The sequence below is a fragment of the Sebastes fasciatus genome, chromosome 21, assembly GCF_043250625.1.
Source record: "Sebastes fasciatus isolate fSebFas1 chromosome 21, fSebFas1.pri, whole genome shotgun sequence".
Taxonomy (NCBI): domain Eukaryota; kingdom Metazoa; phylum Chordata; class Actinopteri; order Perciformes; family Sebastidae; genus Sebastes; species Sebastes fasciatus.
In genome coordinates this window covers 17,287,062-17,311,465 of record NC_133815.1, presented here as the reverse complement: position 1 = coordinate 17,311,465, position 24,404 = coordinate 17,287,062, and the positions used below count along the sequence as shown (strand labels likewise).

Sequence of the window (24,404 nt, the reverse complement as noted above, 5' to 3'; positions counted from 1 at the left end):
TTAACATTTTTACTCATAAAAAGTTTTTCAATTAATTTTAGTACCAGATCTTTTAATACACCATTGACTGAGTCTCATGAAATGCCCTTTTATTTTTGATTGAGCTTGATATTCAAATATATATATATATATATCAGAAGTCCATTAACTTCTCCAAAACACCGTAGCAGGTTTCCAGTGGGAATTACTATGCATAATTCATCTTGCCACTTTTGTAATGTTTGTGATTAATTTGTTTGATTTCAGGTGATGTTTACACACAATTATGTGAAATGTTGGACCAATAAATGCAACTGAGATTAATAGGTATTTTTTAGAAGTTGTATTTCATGGTTTTTATTACAGTGCAATGAATAAATATCTTCAAATGCAGAAAATGTCTCATGTTTATTTTTTTAAGTAATTAAAATACAAATAAAATGTGGGACACAAAATATGAAAGAAAAATAATGGATAACTAAATGAGATTAAATATGCTTCGTTAAAAATGATCTGTAAAATATCACAAAATTACACAAACCTTTCCAGAAAATATGATCTTGTAGTACTTTGTTAATGTGTGAACTGCTTCTTCTCATGTCGCTATTTAGAATAGTTCCCCATTAAGAGCCTTTTCAGACTTATACTTGAACTGATCTGATGTACAGATTGCTAGTTCTCCTTTATTTAACTGTGGCCAGTGAAGATTGCATTTTCTTCTCAAGTGTATTTTCCTACACTAACTGACATATAAAACTTCTTGTATAAGTAAAAAATAAAGGTATATTACAAATACGACCCAAAAATGATCACAAAACAACACTCATTTTTTCTTCACTTGAGCGTAGAGATCCTCTGGGACGTCAGCAGCCTGTCTTAAGCTGCTCGCTGTCTCTGACACGTTGACCTGTGCATACAGCGTATCCTGCTGCTGTCCACTGTCCTGCTCCGAGGCCGAGGACGGTTCAGGTCTCCGCTTGGAGAAGTCGATCTCTCCATAATGGATGTCTTCTTCTGTTTTGCTGGTTGGCATTTGAAGAGTCAGCTCGTCACCTCTTTGACTCTGTGAGAAAAAAGGTGCTAAATGATACGTCTGAATACTGATTCAGGTTAAATTAGTTGCTGCTAGATTACAGTGCAACCTTTAATATTGTTGTACAGTACTTCTAGACTGGCTGATAAATTATACTAAATTACAACCCTCACTAGAGTCAGGCCATATCTTGAAGGTAGGGGCTATGCTGTCGCCCTTAGTGATCATTATTCAGAGAGTGGAGTCCCCCAGGGTTCGATTCTCGGGCCTCCATTATTCAACCTCTGTGTGCTTCCACTAGGCCAAATCATGAAAGACAAAAAGACTGCTTATCATAGCTATCCAAATAACGTCCAAATCCAAATAAATAATATGGATGGAAACTTATTTCCTTCAGTTAAATCAAGATAAGAAAGTTGATTTTGCAACAAGGAGGAAAGACTCAAAGTTATCACTCAGGTTACATTATAAAGACTAAAGGCAAACATTTTATATTCATATACTTATCAATGCAATTGTACAAAAGGATGAACATAGAAAACTATGAAGAAGAGTAGGCTACACTAATGGTTTGTCTGTTTTTTCTCACTTACATGGGCGGGGTGGGCGGAGGCGGGTAATGTTCCTGTTTCTTAACCGCTTCAACATTTCATCTTCCTTTAAAAAATATAGACTAAAGGCAAGAGCATGTCATTCCTAATGTACTAACTACCAGACCTTCGTAAATGTATGTATGACTTTAGCAGACTTGGAGAATGTGTTTCAGAGAGTATTCATACATATTAAAATGAGTGGGAAATAACAATTAAGGTTATGCTAACAAAACTGACGTTATTTTGGTTTTAGTTGATTAGGCTAATGGCATAACCTTTGGTAATTTGATATATATTTCGTTTTTTTTGTGAAATTTAATTTTGAATCTTCCCAGTTTACATAGCTATTGAATAATACTTAAAGGTAGGATTGATAGTGTTGTTCAAATACATTTTTTGTTATATTTGTTGAAATTCTCATTGCATGACAGGGTGCTCCAACTTTAGCCATTTTCAGATCTAAACTTAAAACAGTTTAGATTTCTTACAGTTTCCAAACACAGCATGTTGCTAACAGGTTGTTTTGTCACATTTGTTGTACTTCTTAATATTTAACCTCTCAAAGATTGTCAACTTAGTATTAAGACAGATGCTTTCGACATAGTCACTGTGAGCAGATTTAAAATATTCACAACGCACACTGTACAACGAAGTTTAATATTCACCTGAGTTTGTGGACGTTTCGACTTAAACCACCTGGAAGACATGAGAGAGCTGTCAGAATAATTATTGTACTGTCTGTTTCAGGTTAAATAAATAGTGTGCTGCCAATAGAGAGTAAGGACTGATGGGAGACAGACATTATTGAATGTGCATCAGTGGAAAGAAAATCAAGATTGATACTTAAGTTTTGTCAAAGTCAAGTCGCAGAACAGGTGCAGAAATGAGCAAAACTGACAGATCACATACTCATCCATGCCCTCGGGGTTACCAACATCGGTTTAGTTAAAACGTTATTGCCAGAAACTGAATTAATTTAACTAATTTACTTACCAAACACAGATAGCAAGGCAGATGAGTATGATGACAAGGATCCCTCCAAGAGCTGAACCCCACTGTAGTGAGCTGACAGAGCTCTCTGTTCATAGAAACACAAAACCAGGTGACTAAAAGAAAACAAAGGATGAATGTAGATATGTAACAATACAGGTGTAACCATTATTTGTATAGGGTCATTTCATAAAAATGCAGTAAAAAAAGTGCTTCACAGAGAACTAAAAAAAACAAGTGAAAAACAGAAAAGAGAGGAGAGCAGATTAGATTCAATTAAACAGATTCAGTTCAGTTCTACATTTACCTGCATTATTAATCCGTGACGACGTCTGATTACCGAGATCATTTGTGGCCACACAGTAATAATCTTCTATATCTGTCACAGAGGTCACCTTGAAGCTGTAAAAGTCTCCTTCAGATACACTGACCGGTCCGTCTTTGCTGGTCTTAATCCAGGTGTAGCGGATGACGGGAGGATTGGCTCTGCTGGAGCAGGTCAGGTTCACCCGGCTACCTGCTGACACCAAACCTGATGGACTGATGGACACTGAGGTGTCTTTAGGAGCATCTGAGGAAGACGTGAGATTCACTTTATTCATTAAAATCATTCCATGAATCATCATGTGCTGACAGGATCTAATAACAAACACTTTATTATCTTACATGAAACATTGAGCGTTTTTCTCTCCTCTGCTGTCTTGACGTCTTTTCCTTCATTTAAAGGATATCTGGCTGAACAGGTGATGTTGAATCCATCATGTTCGTCTGACAGAGTGAAGGTCTTCTGGATTTTAGTTGTGAAGGTTCGATCTGTGTTTTCCTCTATTTTGTTGTGAGGGTCTTGTTGGAGAGTCCAGGTGAGTTCAGGAGGGCAGTGTGGACAGGGAGTGAAAGCTGAGCAGGTTATAGTGACAGACTGATTCTCCTTCAGATCACCTGAGATCTCAATGCTGGGCCTCGGAGGAGAATCTGGAGTTTCAAGTCAAACACAGATTGTACAATAAAAAATAGATTATGATATTAGAACACTTTTGTGAAAGCTGACACAAAAGGTGTCAATCTTGTATTGAAAATGCATAAAGTGTCTAAGGTTTGCTTTTTAATATCCCCAAAATGTGATCATTTTAATGTCAAACTTTAACAACAGAATCAGTGTTTAATCAAAATTTAAGTTCATGTCAAAGTGAAAAACCTCCAAAATTAAAAAGTTGCAACTTTCACTTTTTATTCTAAACAATAACGTTATAGACTGACTGATAAAAAAACAAAACTCTCTTACCTTTGACTGTTATTTGAAGAGGATCACAAGAAGCTGTTGCCCTGAATGATCCGTTCTCAATTCTGAAGTAGTACCAGTCTGTGTAACTTGTGTTCACAATGGAAAATAAAGTGGTGCAGTTATTCTGACTCAGGTCTCCAGTAAGACTCATTGGATAGATATTATCCGTACTGCTACTGTTGAAAATCACATTATGTGGATTTTTAGCAAAATCTTGGTTACTTTTAATCCACACGCCGAAGGTTGATCTTGTGCTGTTGAATTCCTCTTCTGATTTAACTGTAAAGTTACATGGGATTTGCAGACAGGATCCACTCAGTGCTTCCATCTGCTTTGGTGTAGTGATGAATAGGGATGGGCTTTTAGGACAAACAGCCAAAGCACCTGTAAAACAGACTCTTGATGAACAAATTGTGGAGCAAAATCTGCATGAAGAGAAAGTTCATGATGCACAAACTGTAATTCAGCAGCAGCATGTTCGGTCTTTTTTAACAATGTCAGTATGAAACATTTCACTTTGCAGACAGAGCATGAACAGTTGGAAAAAATAACGTCTTCACATTAAAGTGACTGAACAAACAGCTCACCTGAAACTAAGAAGACGTTCAGTAACACGATGGCTGTCACCATTTTCACAGACCGGACTGAAATGACACTCATCACCTGGATTTCACAAAAAGTTACTTTTGATAAAACATCTTTTAAAAAAAGCATTCATGTTATTTTAAAGCCACCTCAAATTAATACATTCAAACCAGGAACTCTCCGTGTACAAGCAGATATTACTGTGTTATAATAGTGATCAATAAGCTCTGCAGCATTGAAAAGAGTTTAAATATAAAACGATCCAGTGTGAGTTTATGATGTTTCTGCTAAAACAAAACCCAACAAATAAAAGTAGAGTTCATGAAAATCAGCAAAATAAAAAAAACTTCCCTGAGTTAAACATAAAAGCAGTAACATGTTATCTTACCAATTTGTGAATGTCAGCAGAACTGCAACAGACCCAGTAGCTACCCGACTTCCCTGCTAAGCCGTTGTGATATAAAAGCAAACATGAAATGACTGAAATACTGCCGAAAAAGAAGAAGAAGTCTTCACTCCTCCTGTTCGCACCCTGTGAATGAGGAAGTCATCTTTTGAGACAACTTGATCTCATCAGGGTGCGAATAACATATTTATTTTCAAACATGATTTTTATCACATGACTCACAGCAAGCCTGTATGCCTTATTAGGGGCCGAACAGTTATGCTGCTGGTCCCTCTTGTTTTTGTCGATATTATCTTCTCCTGTAGTTCTTGGAGACTACTAAGACTACTAAACGTCATCATGCCGACTCGTCCACCATTACAGCCTCGTTGTTTATACTCGCGCTCATGTGACCGTGGTGTAGTTTATTTATATCCTAATGTTAGCTTTTTACTTCATAAAAGTGGTGTTCATTTGTGGAGATTATCTTGCTGAACAAAACGTATAAGTATCATAAACGTTTGTTTGCCGAGGAGCTTATTTTCTGCAATAATCCAAAACCCAATGTGAAAATCCCATTGGCTTTTTGTCAAGGTAACCAGGGAGATGCTAACTTCCTGGCTTGTCTACAAAAATACGTCATCCCTGGAGCACCCTAAAGAGGGAGTTTAATTACGAGTAGTTTATTTGTTGTGGTACTGTTTTGTTATTACTGAGGAGGATGATTTGAGACCATCAGTACAGAAAGCCAGTGTTCATCATATCAGATCATATAACCAAAGAGTAATTTATTATACAACAAACAGCTGTTTCTTCTGTAGGAAAGGTCAGATAATACAAGTTAATACGTAGCAGCTGTATACTGTGTTGTTGCTGTTACCTTGACTGTTAGCCAACAGAGATTTATAATGTAGATCTGCATGTCGTTCACTGTCAACTATCAAGTGATCCAGTTAGTTTAGATAAAGATCTAGATGTACTCATGCTGAATTTCTTATTTTTAAACATGCAACTTCTCAGTAATGTTAGCAAATACAGAAGTGGTGAAGTGCTGTTGTTGACAGGGCGTGGGAAATGTAGAGCTAATATGAACACTTCAATATTTATTTATTTATTACAAGTCATGTTGTCGTCGCAATACTGAACAATGTTATCACACATCTCAGATTTTACTCGTATCCTGCAGGCCTACACTCAGCTTAAATCCAGAGGAGCAAACTAACAAGTCAAGTTCCTCAGAAAGTGTTCCACGTCAAAGAGTAAATAGTCAATAAGTGAATAATAAACACAATTCTGGACTGATGAAGACGTTTTGTCGCTATGACGATCCTGCAGAAGGACTTGTCGATAAAACCCAGCCAACCAACTTCCCCTTTTTACTCAGTTCTCAGCTTTTTCTCAGCGCTCTGTTCATGACTTCACCAGTTTACATCCCACCACTTCTCTTTGGCTGTGAGGTGTCTATGTTTCCTTCTAGAACTGAAAATAATATTTATTAATACCAACATCATGCCTCAACTTATTGTAAAGTGTATTTCACACATGTAGGTAGCACAGAGTTTATGCTGACTTGTGCACAGTCTGTATCACTGCTGCTCTGCATTGCCGTGCTGATGAGAGAACCTCAATGATTAAAACGCTTTGTTCACTTCAAATGCTTTTAATTCAGCAGTCTCATACACATGTATATACAAACACAAATGAGAAAATACCTGATAAAAATTAACACTTTCTGCTTCCTCATCACCTGAATTTAACTGTCCTGTTACCAAACATATATATATTCACATACAAAGAAATCCCGTTGAGGCAATGAAAAATAATTACCATAAGAATGCCATAAATCAGCACAATCTTACACAAACTAATGATGAAGCTGCTATATATTATATTCATGTTATCTAATGTCCTGTTTGCACTCTGTTCATCTTACCAATCGTCTGCAAAGTAAAGCCATTAAATATTTAACAATAAGCTGAATGAGAAATAGAGAAATATTCCATCTATGGTGAACATGACATCATCTTCTTTTCGTTCATGATGCTTGGATCTCAATCACTCTGTTGACATAGTCTGCTTCTACTGCGTCCTGTGGACATGAAACAACAGAGAGAGAGAGAGAGAGAGAGAGAGAGAGAGGTGTTAAGTGCTCTGTGAGTCTACCGTGGTTTGAAGAGAAATGCCAGCAGCACATTTTATTGTTGAAAGAATAATGTACCTGTTGCTCACCTTCACTGGTTTGTTGCAGCATCTTGATCTAAACCACCTGAACGAAAAGGAAACGAAGGAATAAAAGTAATAAATGAACTTTTCAAAGAGACCAATAAGTCTTTAGCTGCAAATGACCATATCATAGAAAAGTGTTTCTCACCACTCAAAGATGATGATTGTACTGTAGAGCGCTACGATTCCCAGGATCTTCAGTGTAACGTAGACGACAGCCCCAAACTCTGGATTATCTGTAACAAAACAGCATGGTCACCTTCTCCTTAATGGGAGAAGTTACGGCTCTAAAACATCATCAACCTGAATTCCTTCTGTTAACCTCAAACATAAACTGGTTTATAGCATCATTTCATACAAATGCAATAAAAAGTGTTTTACAGGGTACTCAAACAAACAAACAAACAAACAAAGCAATAAAGAAAATGAGAAAAACAGAAAAGAGAGGAGAGCAGATTAGATTAAATTAAACACATTCAGTTCAGTTCTACATTTACCTGCATTATTCACCCGTGATGACGTCTGACTACCGAGATCATTTGTGGCCACACAGTAATGATCTTCTATATCTGTCACAGAGGTCACCTTGAAGCTGTGAAAGTCTCCTTCAGATACACTGACAGGTCCGTCTTTGCTGGTCTTGATCCAGGTGAAGCGGCTGACAGGAGGATTGGCTCTGCTGGAGCAGGTCAGGTTCACCAGGCTACCTGCTGACACCAAACCTGATGGACTGATGGACACTGAGGTGTCTTTGGGAGCATCTGAGGAAAATGTGAGATTCACTTTATTCATTAAAATCATCCCATGAATCATCATGTGCTGACAGGATCTAATAACAAACACTTATTATCTTACATGAAACACTGAGCGTCGTTCTGTTCTTTGCTGTCTTGACGTCTTTTCCTTCATTTACAGGATATCTGGCTGAACAGGTGATGATGAATCCATCATGTTCGTCTGACAGAGTGAAGGTCTTCTGGATTTTAGTTGTGAAGGTTCGATCTGTGTTTTCCTCTATTTTGTTGTGAGGGTCTTGTTGGAGAGTCCAGGTGAGTTCAGGAGGGGAGTGTGGACAGGGAGTGAAAGCTGAGCAGGTTATAGTGACAGACTCCTTCTCCTTCAGATCACCTGAGATCTCAATGCTGGGCCTCGGAGGAGAATCTGGAGTTTCAAATCAAACAAAGATTGTACAATAAAAAATAGTTTATTATAGATAGAACTCTTTAAAAACCAAAGCTGACACAGAAGGTGACAATCTTGTATTGAAAATGCATAAAATGTCTAAGGTTTACTTTTAATATCCCAAAATGTGACCATTTTAATGTCAAACTGTAACAACAGAATCAGTGTTTAATCAGAATTTAAATTCATGGCAAAGTGAAAAACCTCCAAAATTAAAAAGTTGCAACTTTCACTTTTTATTCTAAACAATAACATTATAGACTGACAGATAAAAAAAACTAAGCTCTCTTACCTTTAACTGTTATTTGAAGAGGATCACAAGGAGCTGTTGACACGAATGGTCTGTTCTCAATTCTGAAGAAATACGTGTCTGTGTAACTTGTGATTAAACTGGAAAATAAAGTGGTGCAGTTTTTCTGATTCAGGTTTCCAGTAAGACTCATTGGATAGGTGGAAACTGCCCCGCTACTGTTGAAAATCACATTGTTTAGATTTTCGCGGAATTTGTAGTCATTTTTAATCCACACTCCGAAGGTTGTTCTTGTGCCGTTGAACTCCTCTTCTGATTTAACACTAAAGTTACATGGGATTTGCAGACAAGATCCACTCAGTGCTTCCATCTTATTTGGTGCAGTAATGAATAGGGCTGTTCTTTCAGGACAAAAAGCCAAAGCACCTGTGAAACAGACTCACGATGAACAAATTGTGGAGCAAAATCTGCATGAAGAGAAAGTTCATGATGCACAAACTGTAATTCAGCAGCAGCATGTTTGGTCTTTTTTAACAATGTCAGTATGAAACATTTCACTTTGCAGACAAAGCATGAACAGTTTGAAAAAGTAACGTCTCCAAATAAAAGTGACTGAACAAACAGCTCACCTGAGAGAAAGAAGACGCTCAGTAACACGATGGCTGTCACCATTTTCACAGACTGGACTGAAATGACACTCATCACCTGGATTTGGCAAAAAGTTACTTTTCATGAAACATCTTTTAAAAGAAGCATTCATGTTCTTTTAAAGCCACCTAAAATTAATACATTCAAACCAGGAACTCTCCGTGTACAATCAGATGTTACTGTTATAATAGTGATTAATAATCTCTGCAGAGTTAAAAACAGTTTAAATATAAAATGATCCAGTGTGAGTTTATGATGTTTCTGCTAAAACAAAACCCAACAATAAAAGTAGAGTTCATGAAAAGCAGCAAAATAAAGAAACCTCTCTGAGTTAAACATAAAAGCAGTAACATGTTACCTTACCAAAGGAGCCGGCAGATAAAACGAAGAAACAATTAGTTTTAAAATCAGACAATTTGTGAATGTCAGCAGAACTGCAACAGACCTAGTAGCTACCCGACTTCCCTGCTAAGCCGTTGTGATATAAAAGCAAATATGAAATGACTGAAATACTGCAGAAAAAGAAGAAGAAGAAGTCTTGACTCCTCCTGCTCACATCCTGTGAGTGAGGAAGTCATCTTTTTTATCACATGACTCACAGCAAGCCTGTATGCCTTATTAGGGGCCGAACAGTTATGCTGCTGGTCCCTCTTGTTTTTGTCGATATTATCTTCTCCTGTAGTTCTTGGAGACTACTAAGACTACTAAACGTCATCATGCCGACTCGTCCACCATTAGAGCCTCGTTGTTTATACTCGCGCTCATGCGACCGTGGTGTAGTTTATTTATAGCCTAATGTTAGCTTTTTACTTCATAAAAGTGGTGTTCATTTGTGGAGATTATCTTCCTGAACAAAACGTATAAGTATCATAAGTGTTTGTTTGCCAAGGAGCTTATTTTCTGCAATAATCCAAAACCCAATGTAAAAATCCCATTGGCTTTTTGTCAAGGGAACCAGGGCGATGCTAACTTCCTGGCTGGCCTACAAAAATACGTCATCACTGGAGCACTCTGTAGAGGGAGTTTTATTATGAATGGTTTAGTGGTTTTTGTTATGGTACAGTTTTGTTTTTACAAAGGAGGAGGATTTGAGACCATCAGTACAGATAGCCAGTGTTTAATTAGACAAATATGCAAGAAACTCATCATATCAGATCACATTACTAAAGAGTAATTTATTATACAACAAACAGCTGTTTCTTCTGTAGGAAAGCTCAGATAATAAAAGTTAATATGTAGCAACTGTTTACTGTGTTAATGCTGTTACCCTGACTGTTAGACAACAGAGATTTATAATGTATATCTGCATGTCGTTCACTGTCAACTATCAAGTGATCCACTTAGTTTACATAAAGGTCTAGATGTGCTCATGCTGAATTTCTTCATTTTAAACATGCAACTTCTCAGTAATGTTAGCAAATAAGGAAGCGGTGAAGTGGTGAAGCGGTGATGCCTGTTGTTGACAAGGTTAAAGAAGTTGTTGCCGTCTTGATGCAGACTATACTGAGCCTCTTTGCTATTAGTTTATTACCTCCATAAAGTATATCTGCAACGTAACCCTCGGCTACACAAGCTAAAACAAAAGCAGTCTGTATGTAGTCTAACTGTTTAGCTCAGTTTGACACATATCTTAAAATGGTTATAAACTAAGCAGCTGGCTGAGAAAAAGCAGCTCCTCCTCCGTCTACTAGCATTACCTGCAGGCAGTGCTTCTAGTTTTATGTCCTTTTTGCTCCTATTTGTGCATACAAAGAATTGAGGGGAAGAAAAATAATGATAATAAAAATGTGGCAAAAAAAGCCCAACCTTACAGAGAGGAAACAATCTTCATCTGCTTTTCTGTCGTAATTAAAATGACTGTATGGAGAAAAGGGGATACACAATACATAACAAAACAAGGTCGATGCCTTGTCAGAAATAATCAGAAGATATCATGAAACAAAATGACACATAAACATGTCAAAACTAAATGTAATCTCGTACAACATTACTAATGTGTGTGCAGAACTGCTTCTGGTGCCATGTTCACTATCCTTTGCATGTCATAATTTTTGACTATAGCTCCCTATTTAAAGCTTTGAGACTTTTATTTGCACACATCTGGACATATGAATAACAAATCACACATAAACAGCTGCGTGAGTTCAGCACACAAATATGTATTTTATTTTATCTTTATTTAACCACATAAGTCAATTGAGAACCAATTCTCATTTACAATGATGACGTGGCCAAGAGGCAGCAAGACATTAGAACAGGGGTCTCCAACCTGTTTCCCTCTGAGAGCTAATTTGACAAAATGAAAGTGGCTGAGAGCTACTCAAAGCACCAAGTCTTTCTTACTTTTATGGTCCTTTAATAACGTTTCAGCCACCGCAGTCATCGCCTCTATTACAATTCTTTCATAGGTGAAGGGCTTTTTTGTTTCGTTAGGATGTGCACCACTAAACGATGGCTCTTTGCTTCATCGGCCTTCTTTGGTAAACAGAGACTGTCGTCTTTTAAGGATTGTTTTTGGCTCCTTTACCTTCTTTGTTCATAAACTGCTACCAGCCGGAGAGTCCCATGAAAAGTTGCTGTGGACTTGGCGCTCGACGATACATCTTTTACTGACTAACACGCTCACACCGCAAATGTGAGACATACCGATTCCTCATGAAAATAATGTATTTTTTGCCTTTTATTGGCCTGTGGTCATTGTCAAATCCGGTCTCTGTATGTTATGGCGTTACAAACCTGACAGCAGCCTAACTAGTTTAATTGACAGCCGATAGGCATATAATCATTTGGTCTCAGAATGGGGTGGGATGTCTGTGAATTTGATTGGGTTGTAATTTAAACAGTTTTACAAAGAATTGTTAGCGAGCCACTCAGAAACGGGTAGCTTGCGAGCTACTTGTTGGAGACCCCTGCATTAGAACATAGAACATAAATACGACTACTGCAATAAAACAGACAAAATTAAAACATCACAATAAATACAGTATATACAACAATATATATATATATATATATATATATGTGCTGTGTTCCAGAGAGGCAAATTCGGAAGCAGGTGCAGTGATCAGAAACTATCGCTTGTAATGAGTCATTAAAGGAGGGTAACAGAATGACGGTGTGGAGTTTTAGCATCTTTTGCAACTCATTCCAGTCACTAGGAGCAGCAAACTGGAATGAGTGACGACCAAAGGAGGAATGACCATACTGAAGAATTTGCTAGAATGTAAATTGCAGTTCCTGTTGTAGATATTGAGTAGTGACCGGAGGTATGGAGGGATTTTGCCAATGATAGTCTTCTGATCTGACGCCTGCTATGGAGGGATGGCCAGTTGACTATAGAGAATACAGGTTACAGTGATGAGTGTTGAAAGGGACACCGGTGACAAAGCGAATGACAGTATGGTAGATGACGTCCAGTTTATTGAGATGATTTTTGGAGGCGAGTCTATAGATCAAGGCACCATAATCCAGGATTGGGAGAATATGTTGATAACTGATATTGAAAATCTGCAGGATGTGGATGTTTTAAATTTCTCTCCATTGAACTGTAGGCAGCAAAGACAACATTAAGGCACATTAAATATGAATTCTACACAAATGTATTTTTTGTCTTTCAACAAGAGCACTCATTTTCTCTTCACTTGAGCGTAGAGATCCTCTGGGCCGTCGGCGGTCTTTCTTAAATTGTTTGCTGTCTGGGACACTTTGACCTGTGCGTACAGCGTATTTATAGCCTAATGTTAACTTTCTACTTCATAAAAGTGGTGTTCATTTGTGGACATTATCTTGCTGAACAAAATGTGTAAGTATCATAAACGCTTGTTTGCCAAAGAGCTTATTTTCTGCAATAATCCAAAACCCAATTTAAAAATCCCATTGGATTTTTGTCGAGGGAACCAGGGCGACGCTAACTTCCTGGCTGGCTTACAAAAATATGTCATCCCTGGAGCACTCTAAAGAGGGAGTTTTATTATGAGTAGTTTAGTTGTTGTGGTACCGTTTTGTTTTTACAAAGGAGGATGGTTTGCTGTAACCCTGACTGTTAGCCACAGAGATTTATAATGTATATCTGCATGTCGTTCACTGTCAACTATCAAGTGATCCAGTTGGTTTACATAAAGGTCTAGATGTACTCATGCTGAATTTCTTCATTTTAAACATGCAACTTCTCAGTAATGTTAGCAAATAAGGAAGTGGTGAAGCGGTGATGCCTGTTGTTGACAAGGTTAAATAAGTTGTTGCCGTCTTGATGCAGACTATACGGAGCCTCCATGCTATTATTTTATCACCTTCATAAAGTGTAGTTGCAACGTAACCCTCGGCTACACAAGCTAAAACAAAAGCAGTCTGTATGTAGTCTAACTGTTTAGCTTAGTTTGCCACATATCTTAAAATGGTTATAAACTAAGCAGCTGGCTGAGAAAAAGCAGCTCCTCCTCCGTCTACTAGCATTACCTGCAGGCAGTGCTTCTAGTTTTACGTCCTTTTTGCTCCTATTTTTGCATACAAAGAATTGAGGGGATGAAAAATAATGATAATAAAAATGTGGCAAAAACAGCCCAACCTTACAGAGTGGAAACAATCTTCATCTTCTTTTCTGTCGTAATTCAAATGACTGTATGGAGAAAACGGGATACACAATACATAACAAAACAAGGTCGATGCCTTCTCAGAAATAATCAGAAGATATCATGAAACAAAATGACACATAAACATATCAAAACTAAATGTAATCTTGTATAACATTACTAATGTGTGTGCAGAACTGCTTCTGGTGCCATGTTCACTATCCTTTGCATGTCATCATTTTTGACTCTAGCTCCCTATTTAAAGCTTTGAGACTTTTATTTGCACACATCTGGACATATGAATAACAAATCACACATAAACAGCTGCGTGAGTTCAGCACACAAATATTTATTTATTTTTATTTTATTTTATCTTTATTTAACCACATAAGTCAATTGAGAACCAATTCTCATTTACAATGACGACGTGGCCAAGAGGCAGCAAGACATTAGAACAGGTGTCTCCAACCTGTTTCCCTCTGAGAGCTAATTTGACAAAATGAAAGTGGCTGAGAGCTACTCAAAGCACCAAGTCTGTCTTACTTTTATGGTCCTTTAATAACGTTTCAGCCACCGCAGTCATCGCCTCTATTACAATTCTTTCATAGGTGAAGTTTTTTTTTGTTTCGTTAGGATGTGCGCCACTAAACGATGGCTGTTTGCTTCATCGGCCTTCTTTGGTAAACAGAGACTGTCGTCTTTTAAGGATTGTTTTTGGCTCCTTTACCTTCTTTGTTCATAAACTGCTACCAGCCAGAAAGTCCCATGAAAAGTTGCTGTGGACTTGGCGCTCGACGATACATCTTTTACTGACTAACACGCTCACACCGCAAATGTGAGACATACCGATTCCTCATGAAAATAATGTATTTTTTGCCTTTTATTGGCCTGCGGTCATTGTCAAATCCGGTCTCTGTATGTTATGGCGTTAAAAACCTGACAGCAGCCTAACTAGTTTAATTGACAGCCGATAGGCATATAATCATTTGGTCTCAGAATGGGGTGGGATGTCTGTGAATTTGATTGGGTTGTAATTTGAACAGTTTTACAAAGAACTGTTAGCGAGCCACTCAGAAACTGGTAGCGAGCGAGCTACTTGTTGGAGACCCCTGCATTAGAACATAGAACATAAATACGACTACTGCAATAAAACAGACAAAATTAAAACATCACAATAAATACAGTATATACAACAATATATACTGTATATATATATATATATATATATATATATATATGCGCTGTGTTCCAGAGAGGCTAATTCAGAAGCAGGTGCAGTGATCAGAAACTATCGCTTGTAATGAGTCATTAAAGGAGGGTAACAGAATGACGGTGTGGAGTTTTAGCATCTTTTGCAACTCATTCCAGTCACTAGGAGCAGCAAACTGGAATGAGTGACGACCAAAGGAGGAATGACCATACTGAAGAATTTGCTAGAACGTAAATTGCAGTTCCTGTTGTAGATATTGAGTAGAGACCGGAGGTATGGAGGGGTTTTGCCAATGATAGTCTTCTGGTCTGACGCCTGCTATAGAGGGATGGCCAGTTGACTATAGAGAATACAGGTTACAGTGATGAGTGTTGAAAGGGACACCGGTGACAAAGCGAATGGCAGTATGGTAGATGACGTCCAGTTTATTGAGATGATTTTTGGAGGCGAGTCTGTAGATTAAGTCACCATAATCCAGGATTGGGAGAATATGTTGATAACTGACATTGAAAATCTGCAGGATGTGGATGTTTTAAATTTCTCTCCATTGAACTGTAGGCAGCAAAGACAACATTAAAGCACATTAAATATGAATTCTACACAAATATATTTTTTGTCTTTTAACAAGAGCACTCATTTTCTCTTCACTTGAGCGTAGAGATCCTCTGGGCCGTCGGCGGTCTGTCTTAAGCTGTTTGCTGTCTGGGACACTTTGACCTGTGCGTACAGCGTATCCTGCTGCTGTCCACCGTCCTGCACCGAGGCCAGTTCAGGTCTCGTGGAGAAGTTGATCTCTCCATAATGGATGATTTCTTCTTCTGTTTTACTTGCTTGCTCTTCAGCAGCCGCCTCTTCACCCGTTTGACTCTGCAAAAAAATAATCCAAACAGGAAGTGTTGTGAGGTGAATCTTCAGCTGGATCCTTCCATGTTAAATAATTACCAACACTGCGTCAGGTAGACTCCACAGCCAATGTGAAGAAACGTAAAACATTCAAAACACAGGCCTGCTGTAGAGGGAAGTTTAGTATGGTCTCACCTGAGTCTGTTGTGCAGTTGCATGTGATGACTTTAAACGCCTGGAAGACATTAGAGTGATTATACTGTATACTTTAGGTTCAGCATACAGTGTGCCAGTAAAGTGTCAACACAGGTGGGAAACAGATATTATTGAGTCATCTGCTTTGATTTGTGACACTTACCAAACACATACAATCAGGCAGATGAGTGCGATGAACCCAACGATTCCTCCAATAAACGGCCCCAATTCTAGAGAGCCAACTTCACCTTAAGACAAGAAAACAAAGCCAATATAAGTGACTAAAAAAGTGTTGAATGTTGACGTGCAACAATATTGATGCAGCATCGCGGAAGTCCCACTTTTTACCTTTCATAGTCAGATGGATCTCTCTTGATGTTCCATTACCAAGCTCATTTGTGGCCACGCAGATATAAACTCCTCCATCAGTGACATTAAAGCTGTAAAAATCTCCTTCAGATACATTGACAGGTCCGTTCTCGCTGGTCTTGAACCAGGTGAAGCGGCTGACAGGAGGATTGGCTCTGCTGGAGCAGGTCAGGTTCACCCGGCTACCTACTGACACCAAACCTGGCGGACTGATGGATACTGAGGTGTTTTTGGGAGCATCTGAGGAAAATGTGATAGAGATGTGAGATAAGAGAGTAGCACCAGAGCCGTGAGAAAGGAGAATAATCGTGGAAACACTGGTTGTCTTACATGAAACATTGAGCGTCGTTCTCTCCTCTGCTGTCTTGACATCTTTTCCTTCATTTACAGGATATCTGGCTGAACAGGTGATGTTGAATCCATCATGTTCGTCTGACAGAGTGAAGGTCTTCTGGATTTTAGTTGTGAAGGTTCGATCTGTGTTTTCCTCTACTTTGTTGTGAGGGTCTTGTTGGAGAGTCCAGGTGAGTTCAGGAGGGGAGTGTGGACAGTGAGTGAAAGCTGAGCAGGTTATAGTGACAGACTGCTTCTCCTTTAGATCACCTGAGATCTCAATGCTGGGCCTCGGAGGAGAATCTGGAGTTTCAAATCAAACGCAAATTGTACAATAAAAAAAGGGTTATGATGGATAGAACTCTTTTAAATGCAAAAGCTGACACAGAAGGCGACAACCTTGTATTGAAAATGCATAAAGTATATAAAGTTTGCTTTTTAATATCCCAAAATTCGACAATTTTAATGTCAAACTGTAACAACAGAATCAGTGTTTAATCAGAATTTAAATTCATGGCAAAGTGAAAAACCTCCAAAATTAAAAAGTTGCAACTTTCACTTTTTATTCTAAACAATAACGTTATAGACTGACTGATAAAAAAACAAAACTCACTTACCTTTGACTGTTATTTGAAGAGGATCACATTCAGCTGTTGCCCTGAATGGTCCGTTCTTAATTCTGAAGAAGTACCAGTCTGTGTAACTTGTGTTTACACTGGAAAATAAAGTGGTGCAGTTATTCTGACTCAGGTCTCCAGTAAGATTCATTGGATAGATATTATCCATCCTGCTGCTGTTGAAAATCACATTATGTGGTTTGTTGGCAAAATATTGGCTACTTTTCAGCCACACTCCGAAGGTTGTTCTTGTGCTGTTGAATTCCTCTTCTGGTTTAACTCTAAAGTTACATGGGATTTGCAGACAAGATCCACTCAGTGCTTCCATCTTATTTGGTGCAGTAATGAATAGGGCTGTTCTTTCAGGACAAAAAGCCAAAGCACCTGTGAAACAGACTCATGATGAACAAATTGTGGAGCAAAATCTGCATGAAGAGAAAGTTCATGATGCACAAACTGTAATTCAGCAGCAACATGTTTGGTCTTTTTAACAATGTCAGTATGAAACATTTCACTGCAGACAGAGCATGAACAGTTGGAAAAAGTAACGTCTCCAAATAAATGTGACTGAACAAACAGCTCACCTGAAACTAAGAAGACGCTCAGTAACACGATGGCTGTCACCATTTTCACAGACTGGACTGAAATGACACTCATCACCTGGATTTGACAAAAAGTTACTTTTCATAAAGCATCTTTTAAACGAAACATTCATGTTATTTTTAAGCCACCTCAACCTAATACATTCATACCAGGAACTTTCCATGTACAACCTGATGTTACTGTGTTATAATAGTGATTAATAATCTCTGCAGAGATAAAAACAGTTTAAATATAAAATGATCCAGTGTAAGTTTATGATGTTCCTGCTATAACAAAACCCAACAAAAAAAGTAGAGTTTATGAAAAGCAGCAAAATAAAAAAACCTCTCTGAGTTAAACATAAAAGCAGTAACATGAAATGACTGCATGTTAACACAGCCGGTGACTCTTGCTTCTCTCTTTTATGAAGAGATTTCTTTTAGGATACGACTTCACACTAATGCTGTAACCTTGACGGAGACTGGTGTGAGGTTAATGGTAGGAGGGATGTTTGGAGGTTAGATTTCTGTGACGTCAAACTTATGTAGAGAAGCTAATGTCGATACCTCCATTCACTCACAAGACCCTGTATGATACTAAAGCACAATCAACATGGCCTCGTGGTGCCTTTTAGACATTAAACAATACAATGTTTACAGGCTGAGGCCCAAAGATTTTCTTTTTTTGGCAAAATTCTGACAAAAAGTAGATAAAGTTTTACCATTTTTACTCATAAAAAGTTTTTCAATTAATTTTAGTACCAGATCTTTTAATACACCATTGACTGAGTCTCATGAAATGCCCTTTTATTTTTGATTGAGCTTGATATTCAAATATATATATATATATATCAGAAGTCCATTAACTTCTCCAAAACACCGTAGTAGGTTTCCAGTGGGAATTACTATGCATAATTCATCTTGCCACTTTTGTAATGTTTGTGATTAATTTGTTTGATTTCAGGTGATGTTTACACACAATTATGTGAAATGTTGGACCAATAAATGCAACTGAGATTAATAGGTATTTTTTAGAAGTTGTATTTCATGGTTTTTATTACAGTGCAATGAATAAATATCTTCAAATGCAGAAAATGTCTCATGTTTATTTTTTTAAGTAATTAAAATACAAATAAAATGCGGGACACAAAATATGAAAGAAAAATAATGGATAACTAAATGAGATTAAATATGCTTCGTTAAAAATGATCTGTAAAATATCACAAAATTACACAAACCTTTCCAGAAAATATGATCTTGTAGTACATTGTTAATGTGTGAACTGCTTCTTCTCATGTCGCTATTTAGAATAGTTCCCCATTAAGAGCCTTTTCAGACTTATACTTGAACTGATCTGATGTACAGATTGCTAGTTCTCCTTTATTTAACTGTGGCCAGTGAAGATTGCATTTTCTTCTCAAGTGTATTTTCCTACACTAACTGACATATAAAACTTATTGTATAAGTAAAAAATAAAGGTATATTACAAATTCGACCCAAACATGATCACAAAACAACACTCATTTTTTCTTCACTTGAGCGTAGAGATCCTCTGGGACGTCAGCAGCCTGTCTTAAGCTGCTCACTGTCTCGGACACATTGACCTGTGCATACAGCGTATCCTGCTGCTGTCCACTGTCCTGCTCCGAGGCCGAGGACGGTTCAGGTCTCCGCTTGGAGAAGTCGATCTCTCCATAATGGATGTCTTCTTCTGTTTTGCTGGCTGGCATTTGAAGAGTCAGCTCGTCACCTCTTTGACTCTGTGAGAAAAAAGGTGTTAAATGATACGTCTGATTCAGGTTAAATTAGTTGCTGCTAGATTACAGTGCAACCTTTAATATTGTTGTTAAGTACTTCTAGACTGGCTGATAAATTATACTAAATTACAACCCTCACTAGAGTCTGGCCATATCTTGAAGGTAGGGGCTATGCTGTCGCCCTTAGTGATCATTATTCAGAGAGTGGAGTCCCCCAGGGTTCGATTCTCGGGCCTCGATTATTCAACCTCTGTGTGCTTCCACTAGGCCAAATCATAAAAGACAAAAAGACTGCTTATCATAGCTATCCAAATAACTTCCAGATCCAAGTAAATAATATGGATGAAAACTTATTTCCTTCATTTAAATCAAGATAAGAAAGTTGATTTTGCAACAAGGAGGAAAGACTCAAAGTTATCACTCAGGTTACATTATAAAGACTAAAGGCAAACATTTTATATTCATATACTTATCAAAGCAATTGTACAAAAGGATGAACATAGAAAACTATGAAGAAGAGTAGGCTACACTAATGGTTTGTCTGTTTTTTCTCACTTACATGGGCGGGGTGGGCGGAGGCGGGTAATGTTCCTGTTTCTTAACCGCTTCAACATTTCATCTTCCTTTAAAAAATATAGACTAAAGGCAAGAGCATGTCATTCCTAATGTACTAACTACCAGACCTTCGTAAATGTATGTATGACTTTAGCAGACTTGGAGAATGTGTTTCAGAGAGTATTCATACATATTAAAATGAGTGGGAAATAACAATTAAGGTTATGCTAACAAAACTGATGTTATTTTGGTTTTAGTTGATTAGGCTGATGGCATAACCTTTGGTAATTTGATATATATTTCGTTTTTTTTGTGAAATTTAATTTTGAATCTTCCCAGTTTACATAGCTATTGAATAATACTTAAAGGTAGGATTGATAGTGTTGTTCAAATACATTTTTTGTTATATTTGTTGAAATTCTCATTGCATGACAGGGTGCTCCAACTTTAGCCATTTTCAGATCTAAACTTAAAACAGTTTAGATTTCTTACAGTTTCCAAACACAGCATGTTGCTAACAGGTTGTTTTGTCACATTTGTTGTACTTCTTAATATTTAACCTCTCAAAGATTGTCAACTTAGTATTAAGACAGATGCTTTCGACATAGTCACTGTGAGCAGATTTAAAATATTCACAACGCACACTGTACAACGAAGTTTAATATTCACCTGAGTTTGTGGACGTTTCGACTTAAACCACCTGGAAGATATGAGAGAGCTGTCAGAATAATTATTGTACTGTCTGTTTCAGGTTAAATAAATAGTGTGCTGCCAATAGAGAGTAAGGACTGATGGGAGACAGACATTATTGAATGTGCATCAGTGGAAAGAAAATCAAGATTGATACTTAAGTTTTGTCAAAGTCAAGTCGCAGAACAGGTGCAGAAATGAGCAAAACTGACAGATCACATACTCATCCATGCCCTCGGGGTTACCAACATCGGTTTAGTTAAAACGTTATTGCCAGAAACTGAATTAATTTAACTAATTTACTTACCAAACACAGATAGCAAGGCAGATGAGTATGATGACAAGGATCCCTCCAAGAGCTGAACCCCACTGTAGTGAGCTGACAGAGCTCTCTGTTCATAGAAACACAAAACCAGGTGACTAAAAGAAAACAAAGGATGAATGTAGATATGTAACAATACAGGTGTAACCATTATTTGTATAAGGTCATTTCATAAAAATGCAGTAAAAAAAGTGCTTCACAGAGAACTAAAAAAAACAAGTGAAAAACAGAAAAGAGAGGAGAGCAGATTAGATTCAATTAAACAGATTCAGTTCAGTTCTACATTTACCTGCATTATTAATCCGTGACGACGTCTGATTACCGAGATCATTTGTGGCCACACAGTAATAATCTTCTATATCTGTCACAGAGGTCACCTTGAAGCTGTAAAAGTCTCCTTCAGATACACTGACCGGTCCGTCTTTGCTGGTCTTAATCCAGGTGTAGCGGATGACGGGAGGATTGGCTCTGCTGGAGCAGGTCAGGTTCACCCGGCTACCTGCTGACACCAAACCTGATGGACTGATGGACACTGAGGTGTCTTTAGGAGCATCTGAGGAAGACGTGAGATTCACTTTATTCATTAAAATCATTCCATGAATCATCATGTGCTGACAGGATCTAATAACAAACACTTTATTATCTTACATGAAACACTGAGCGTTTTTCTCTCCTCTGCTGTCTTGACGTCTTTTCCTTCATTTAAAGGATATCTGGCTGAACAGGTGATGTTGAATCCATCATGTTCGTCTGACAGAGTGAAGGTCTTCTGGATTTTAGTTGTGAAGGTTCGATCTGTGTTTTCCTCTATTTTGTTGTGAGGGTCTTGTTGGAGAGTCCAGGTGAGTTCAGGAGGGCAGTGTGGACAGGGAGTGAAAGCTGAGCAGGTTATAGTGACAGACTGCTTCTCCTTCAGATCACCTGAGATCTCAATGCTGGGCCTCGGAGGAGAATCTGGAGTTTCAAGTCAAACACAGATTGTACAATAAAAAATAGATTATGATATTAGAACACTTTTGTGAAAGCTGACACAAAAGGTGTCAATCTTGTATTGAAAATGCATAAAGTGTCTAAGGTTTGCTTTTTAATATCCCCAAAATGTGACCATTTTAATGTCAAACTGTAACAACAGAATCAGTGTTTAATCAAAATTTAAGTTCATGTCAAAGTGAAAAACCTCCAAAATTAAAAAGTTGCAACTTTCACTTTTTATTCTAAACAATAACGTTATAGACTGACTGATAAAAAAACAAAACTCTCTTACCTTTGACTGTTATTTGAAGAGGATCACAAGAAGCTGTTGCCCTGAATGATCCGTTCTCAATTCTGAAGTAGTACCAGTCTGTGTAACTTGTGTTCACAATGGAAAATAAAGTGGTGCAGTTTTTCTGACTCAGGTCTCCAGTAAGACTCATTGGATAGATATTATCCATCCTGCTACTGTTGAAAATCACATTATGTGGATTTTTAGCAAAATCTTGGTTACTTTTAATCCACACGCCGAAGGTTGATCTTGTGCTGTTGAATTCCTCTTCTGATTTAACTGTAAAGTTACATGGGATTTGCAGACAGGATCCACTCAGTGCTTCCATCTGCTTTGGTGTAGTGATGAATAGGGCTGTTCTTTCAGGACAAACAGCCAAAGCACCTGTGAAACAGACTCATGATGAACAAATTGTGGAGCAAAATCTGCATGAAGAGAAAGTTCATGATGCACAAACTGTAATTCAGCAGCAACATGTTTGGTCTTTTTAACAATGTCAGTATGAAACATTTCACTGCAGACAGAGCATGAACAGTTGGAAAAAGTAACATCTCCAAATAAAAGTGACTTAACAAACAGCTCACCTGAAACAAAGAAGAAGCTCAGTAACACGATGGCTGTCACCATTTTCACAGACTGGACTGAAATGACACTCATCACCTGGATTTGGCAAAAAGTTACTTTTCATAAAATATATTTTTAAACAAAGCATTCATGTTATTTTAAAGCCACCTCAAATTAATACATTCAAACCAGGAACTCTCCATGTACAAGCAGATGTTACTATGTTATAATAGTGATTAATAATCTCTGCAGAGTTAAAAACAGTTTAAATATAAAACGATCCAGTGTGAGTTTATGATGTTTCTGCTAAAACAAAACCCAACAAATAAAAGTAGAGTTCATGAAAATCAGCAAAATAAAAAAAACTTCCCTGAGTTAAACATAAAAGCAGTAACATGTTATCTTACCAATTTGTGAATGTCAGCAGAACTGCAACAGACCCAGTAGCTACCCGACTTCCCTGCTAAGCCGTTGTGATATAAAAGCAAACATGAAATGACTGAAATACTGCCGAAAAAGAAGAAGAAGTCTTCACTCCTCCTGTTCGCACCCTGTGAATGAGGAAGTCATCTTTTGAGACAACTTGATCTCATCAGGGTGCGAATAACATATTTATTTTCAAACATGATTTTTATCACATGACTCACAGCAAGCCTGTATGCCTTATTAGGGGCCGAACAGTTATGCTGCTGGTCCCTCTTGTTTTTGTCGATATTATCTTCTCCTGTAGTTCTTGGAGACTACTAAGACTACTAAACGTCATCATGCCGACTCGTCCACCATTACAGCCTCGTTGTTTATACTCGCGCTCATGTGACCGTGGTGTAGTTTATTTATATCCTAATGTTAACTTTTTACTTCATAAAAGTGGTGTTCATTTGTGGAGATTATCTTGCTGAACAAAACGTATAAGTATCATAAACGTTTGTTTGCCGAGGAGCTTATTTTCTGCAATAATCCAAAACCCAATGTGAAAATCCCATTGGCTTTTTGTCAAGGTAACCAGGGAGATGCTAACTTCCTGGCTTGTCTACAAAAATACGTCATCCCTGGAGCACCCTAAAGAGGGAGTTTAATTACGAGTAGTTTATTTGTTGTGGTACTGTTTTGTTATTACTGAGGAGGATGATTTGAGACCATCAGTACAGAAAGCCAGTGTTCATCATATCAGATCATATAACCAAAGAGTAATTTATTATACAACAAACAGCTGTTTCTTCTGTAGGAAAGGTCAGATAATACAAGTTAATACGTAGCAGCTGTATACTGTGTTGTTGCTGTTACCTTGACTGTTAGCCAACAGAGATTTATAATGTAGATCTGCATGTCGTTCACTGTCAACTATCAAGTGATCCAGTTAGTTTAGATAAAGATCTAGATGTACTC

The 24,404-nt window shown here is 37.7% G+C and overlaps 3 protein-coding genes across 3 annotated transcripts; all 3 read right to left on the bottom strand.

Annotated features, from left to right (window-relative positions):
• Positions 1 to 802: 802 nt before the first annotated feature.
• On the bottom strand, positions 803 to 17,940 carry LOC141760089 (myeloid cell surface antigen CD33-like). The gene is made up of 7 exons (XM_074622738.1): positions 17,870 to 17,940; positions 17,286 to 17,669; positions 16,666 to 16,971; positions 7,568 to 7,831; positions 7,219 to 7,306; positions 7,077 to 7,113; positions 803 to 1,042 (listed from the first exon to the last, which is right to left on the bottom strand). Exons 1-7 carry the CDS (start codon positions 17,910 to 17,912, stop codon positions 803 to 805), a joined length of 1,362 nt encoding a protein of 453 aa, XP_074478839.1. The 5' UTR covers positions 17,913 to 17,940.
• Positions 7,900 to 9,204, bottom strand: LOC141759485 (myelin-associated glycoprotein-like). The gene is made up of 3 exons (XM_074621597.1): positions 9,132 to 9,204; positions 8,545 to 8,928; positions 7,900 to 8,231 (listed from the first exon to the last, which is right to left on the bottom strand). The coding sequence occupies exons 1-3, from the start codon at positions 9,202 to 9,204 to the stop codon at positions 7,900 to 7,902; spliced, it is 789 nt and encodes a 262-aa protein (XP_074477698.1).
• Positions 17,941 to 21,794: 3,854 nt separating the features above from the next.
• On the bottom strand, positions 21,795 to 23,111 carry LOC141759486 (sialic acid-binding Ig-like lectin 9). Its single transcript, XM_074621598.1, has 3 exons — positions 23,039 to 23,111; positions 22,455 to 22,838; positions 21,795 to 22,144 (listed from the first exon to the last, which is right to left on the bottom strand). Exons 1-3 carry the CDS (start codon positions 23,109 to 23,111, stop codon positions 21,795 to 21,797), a joined length of 807 nt encoding a protein of 268 aa, XP_074477699.1.
• Between the last annotated feature and the right edge of the window lie 1,293 nt (positions 23,112 to 24,404).

Excerpts from the sequence above, each read along its gene's own strand:
- LOC141759485 (XM_074621597.1), bottom strand. The coding sequence starts at position 9,204 with ATGAGTGTCATTTCAGTCCAGTCTGTGAAAATGGTGACAGCCATCGTG. Across the intron at positions 8,929-9,131 it reads GAGCGTCTTCTTTCTCTCAG|GTGCTTTGGCTTTTTGTCCT; the intron begins GTGAGCTGTTTG and ends TCTGTTTCACAG. Across the intron at positions 8,232-8,544 it reads TCTTCAAATAACAGTTAAAG|ATTCTCCTCCGAGGCCCAGC; the intron begins GTAAGAGAGCTT and ends TTGAAACTCCAG.
- LOC141760089 (XM_074622738.1), bottom strand. The coding sequence starts at position 17,912 with ATGGTGACAGCCATCGTGTTACTGAGCGTCTTCTTAGTTTCAG. Across the intron at positions 17,670-17,869 it reads GAGCGTCTTCTTAGTTTCAG|GTGCTTTGGCTTTTTGTCCT; the intron begins GTGAGCTGTTTG and ends TCTGTTTCACAG. Across the intron at positions 16,972-17,285 it reads TCTTCAAATAACAGTCAAAG|ATTCTCCTCCGAGGCCCAGC; the intron begins GTAAGTGAGTTT and ends TTGAAACTCCAG.
- LOC141759486 (XM_074621598.1), bottom strand. The coding sequence starts at position 23,111 with ATGAGTGTCATTTCAGTCCAGTCTGTGAAAATGGTGACAGCCATCGTG. Across the intron at positions 22,839-23,038 it reads GAGCTTCTTCTTTGTTTCAG|GTGCTTTGGCTGTTTGTCCT; the intron begins GTGAGCTGTTTG and ends TCTGTTTCACAG. Across the intron at positions 22,145-22,454 it reads TCTTCAAATAACAGTCAAAG|ATTCTCCTCCGAGGCCCAGC; the intron begins GTAAGAGAGTTT and ends TTGAAACTCCAG.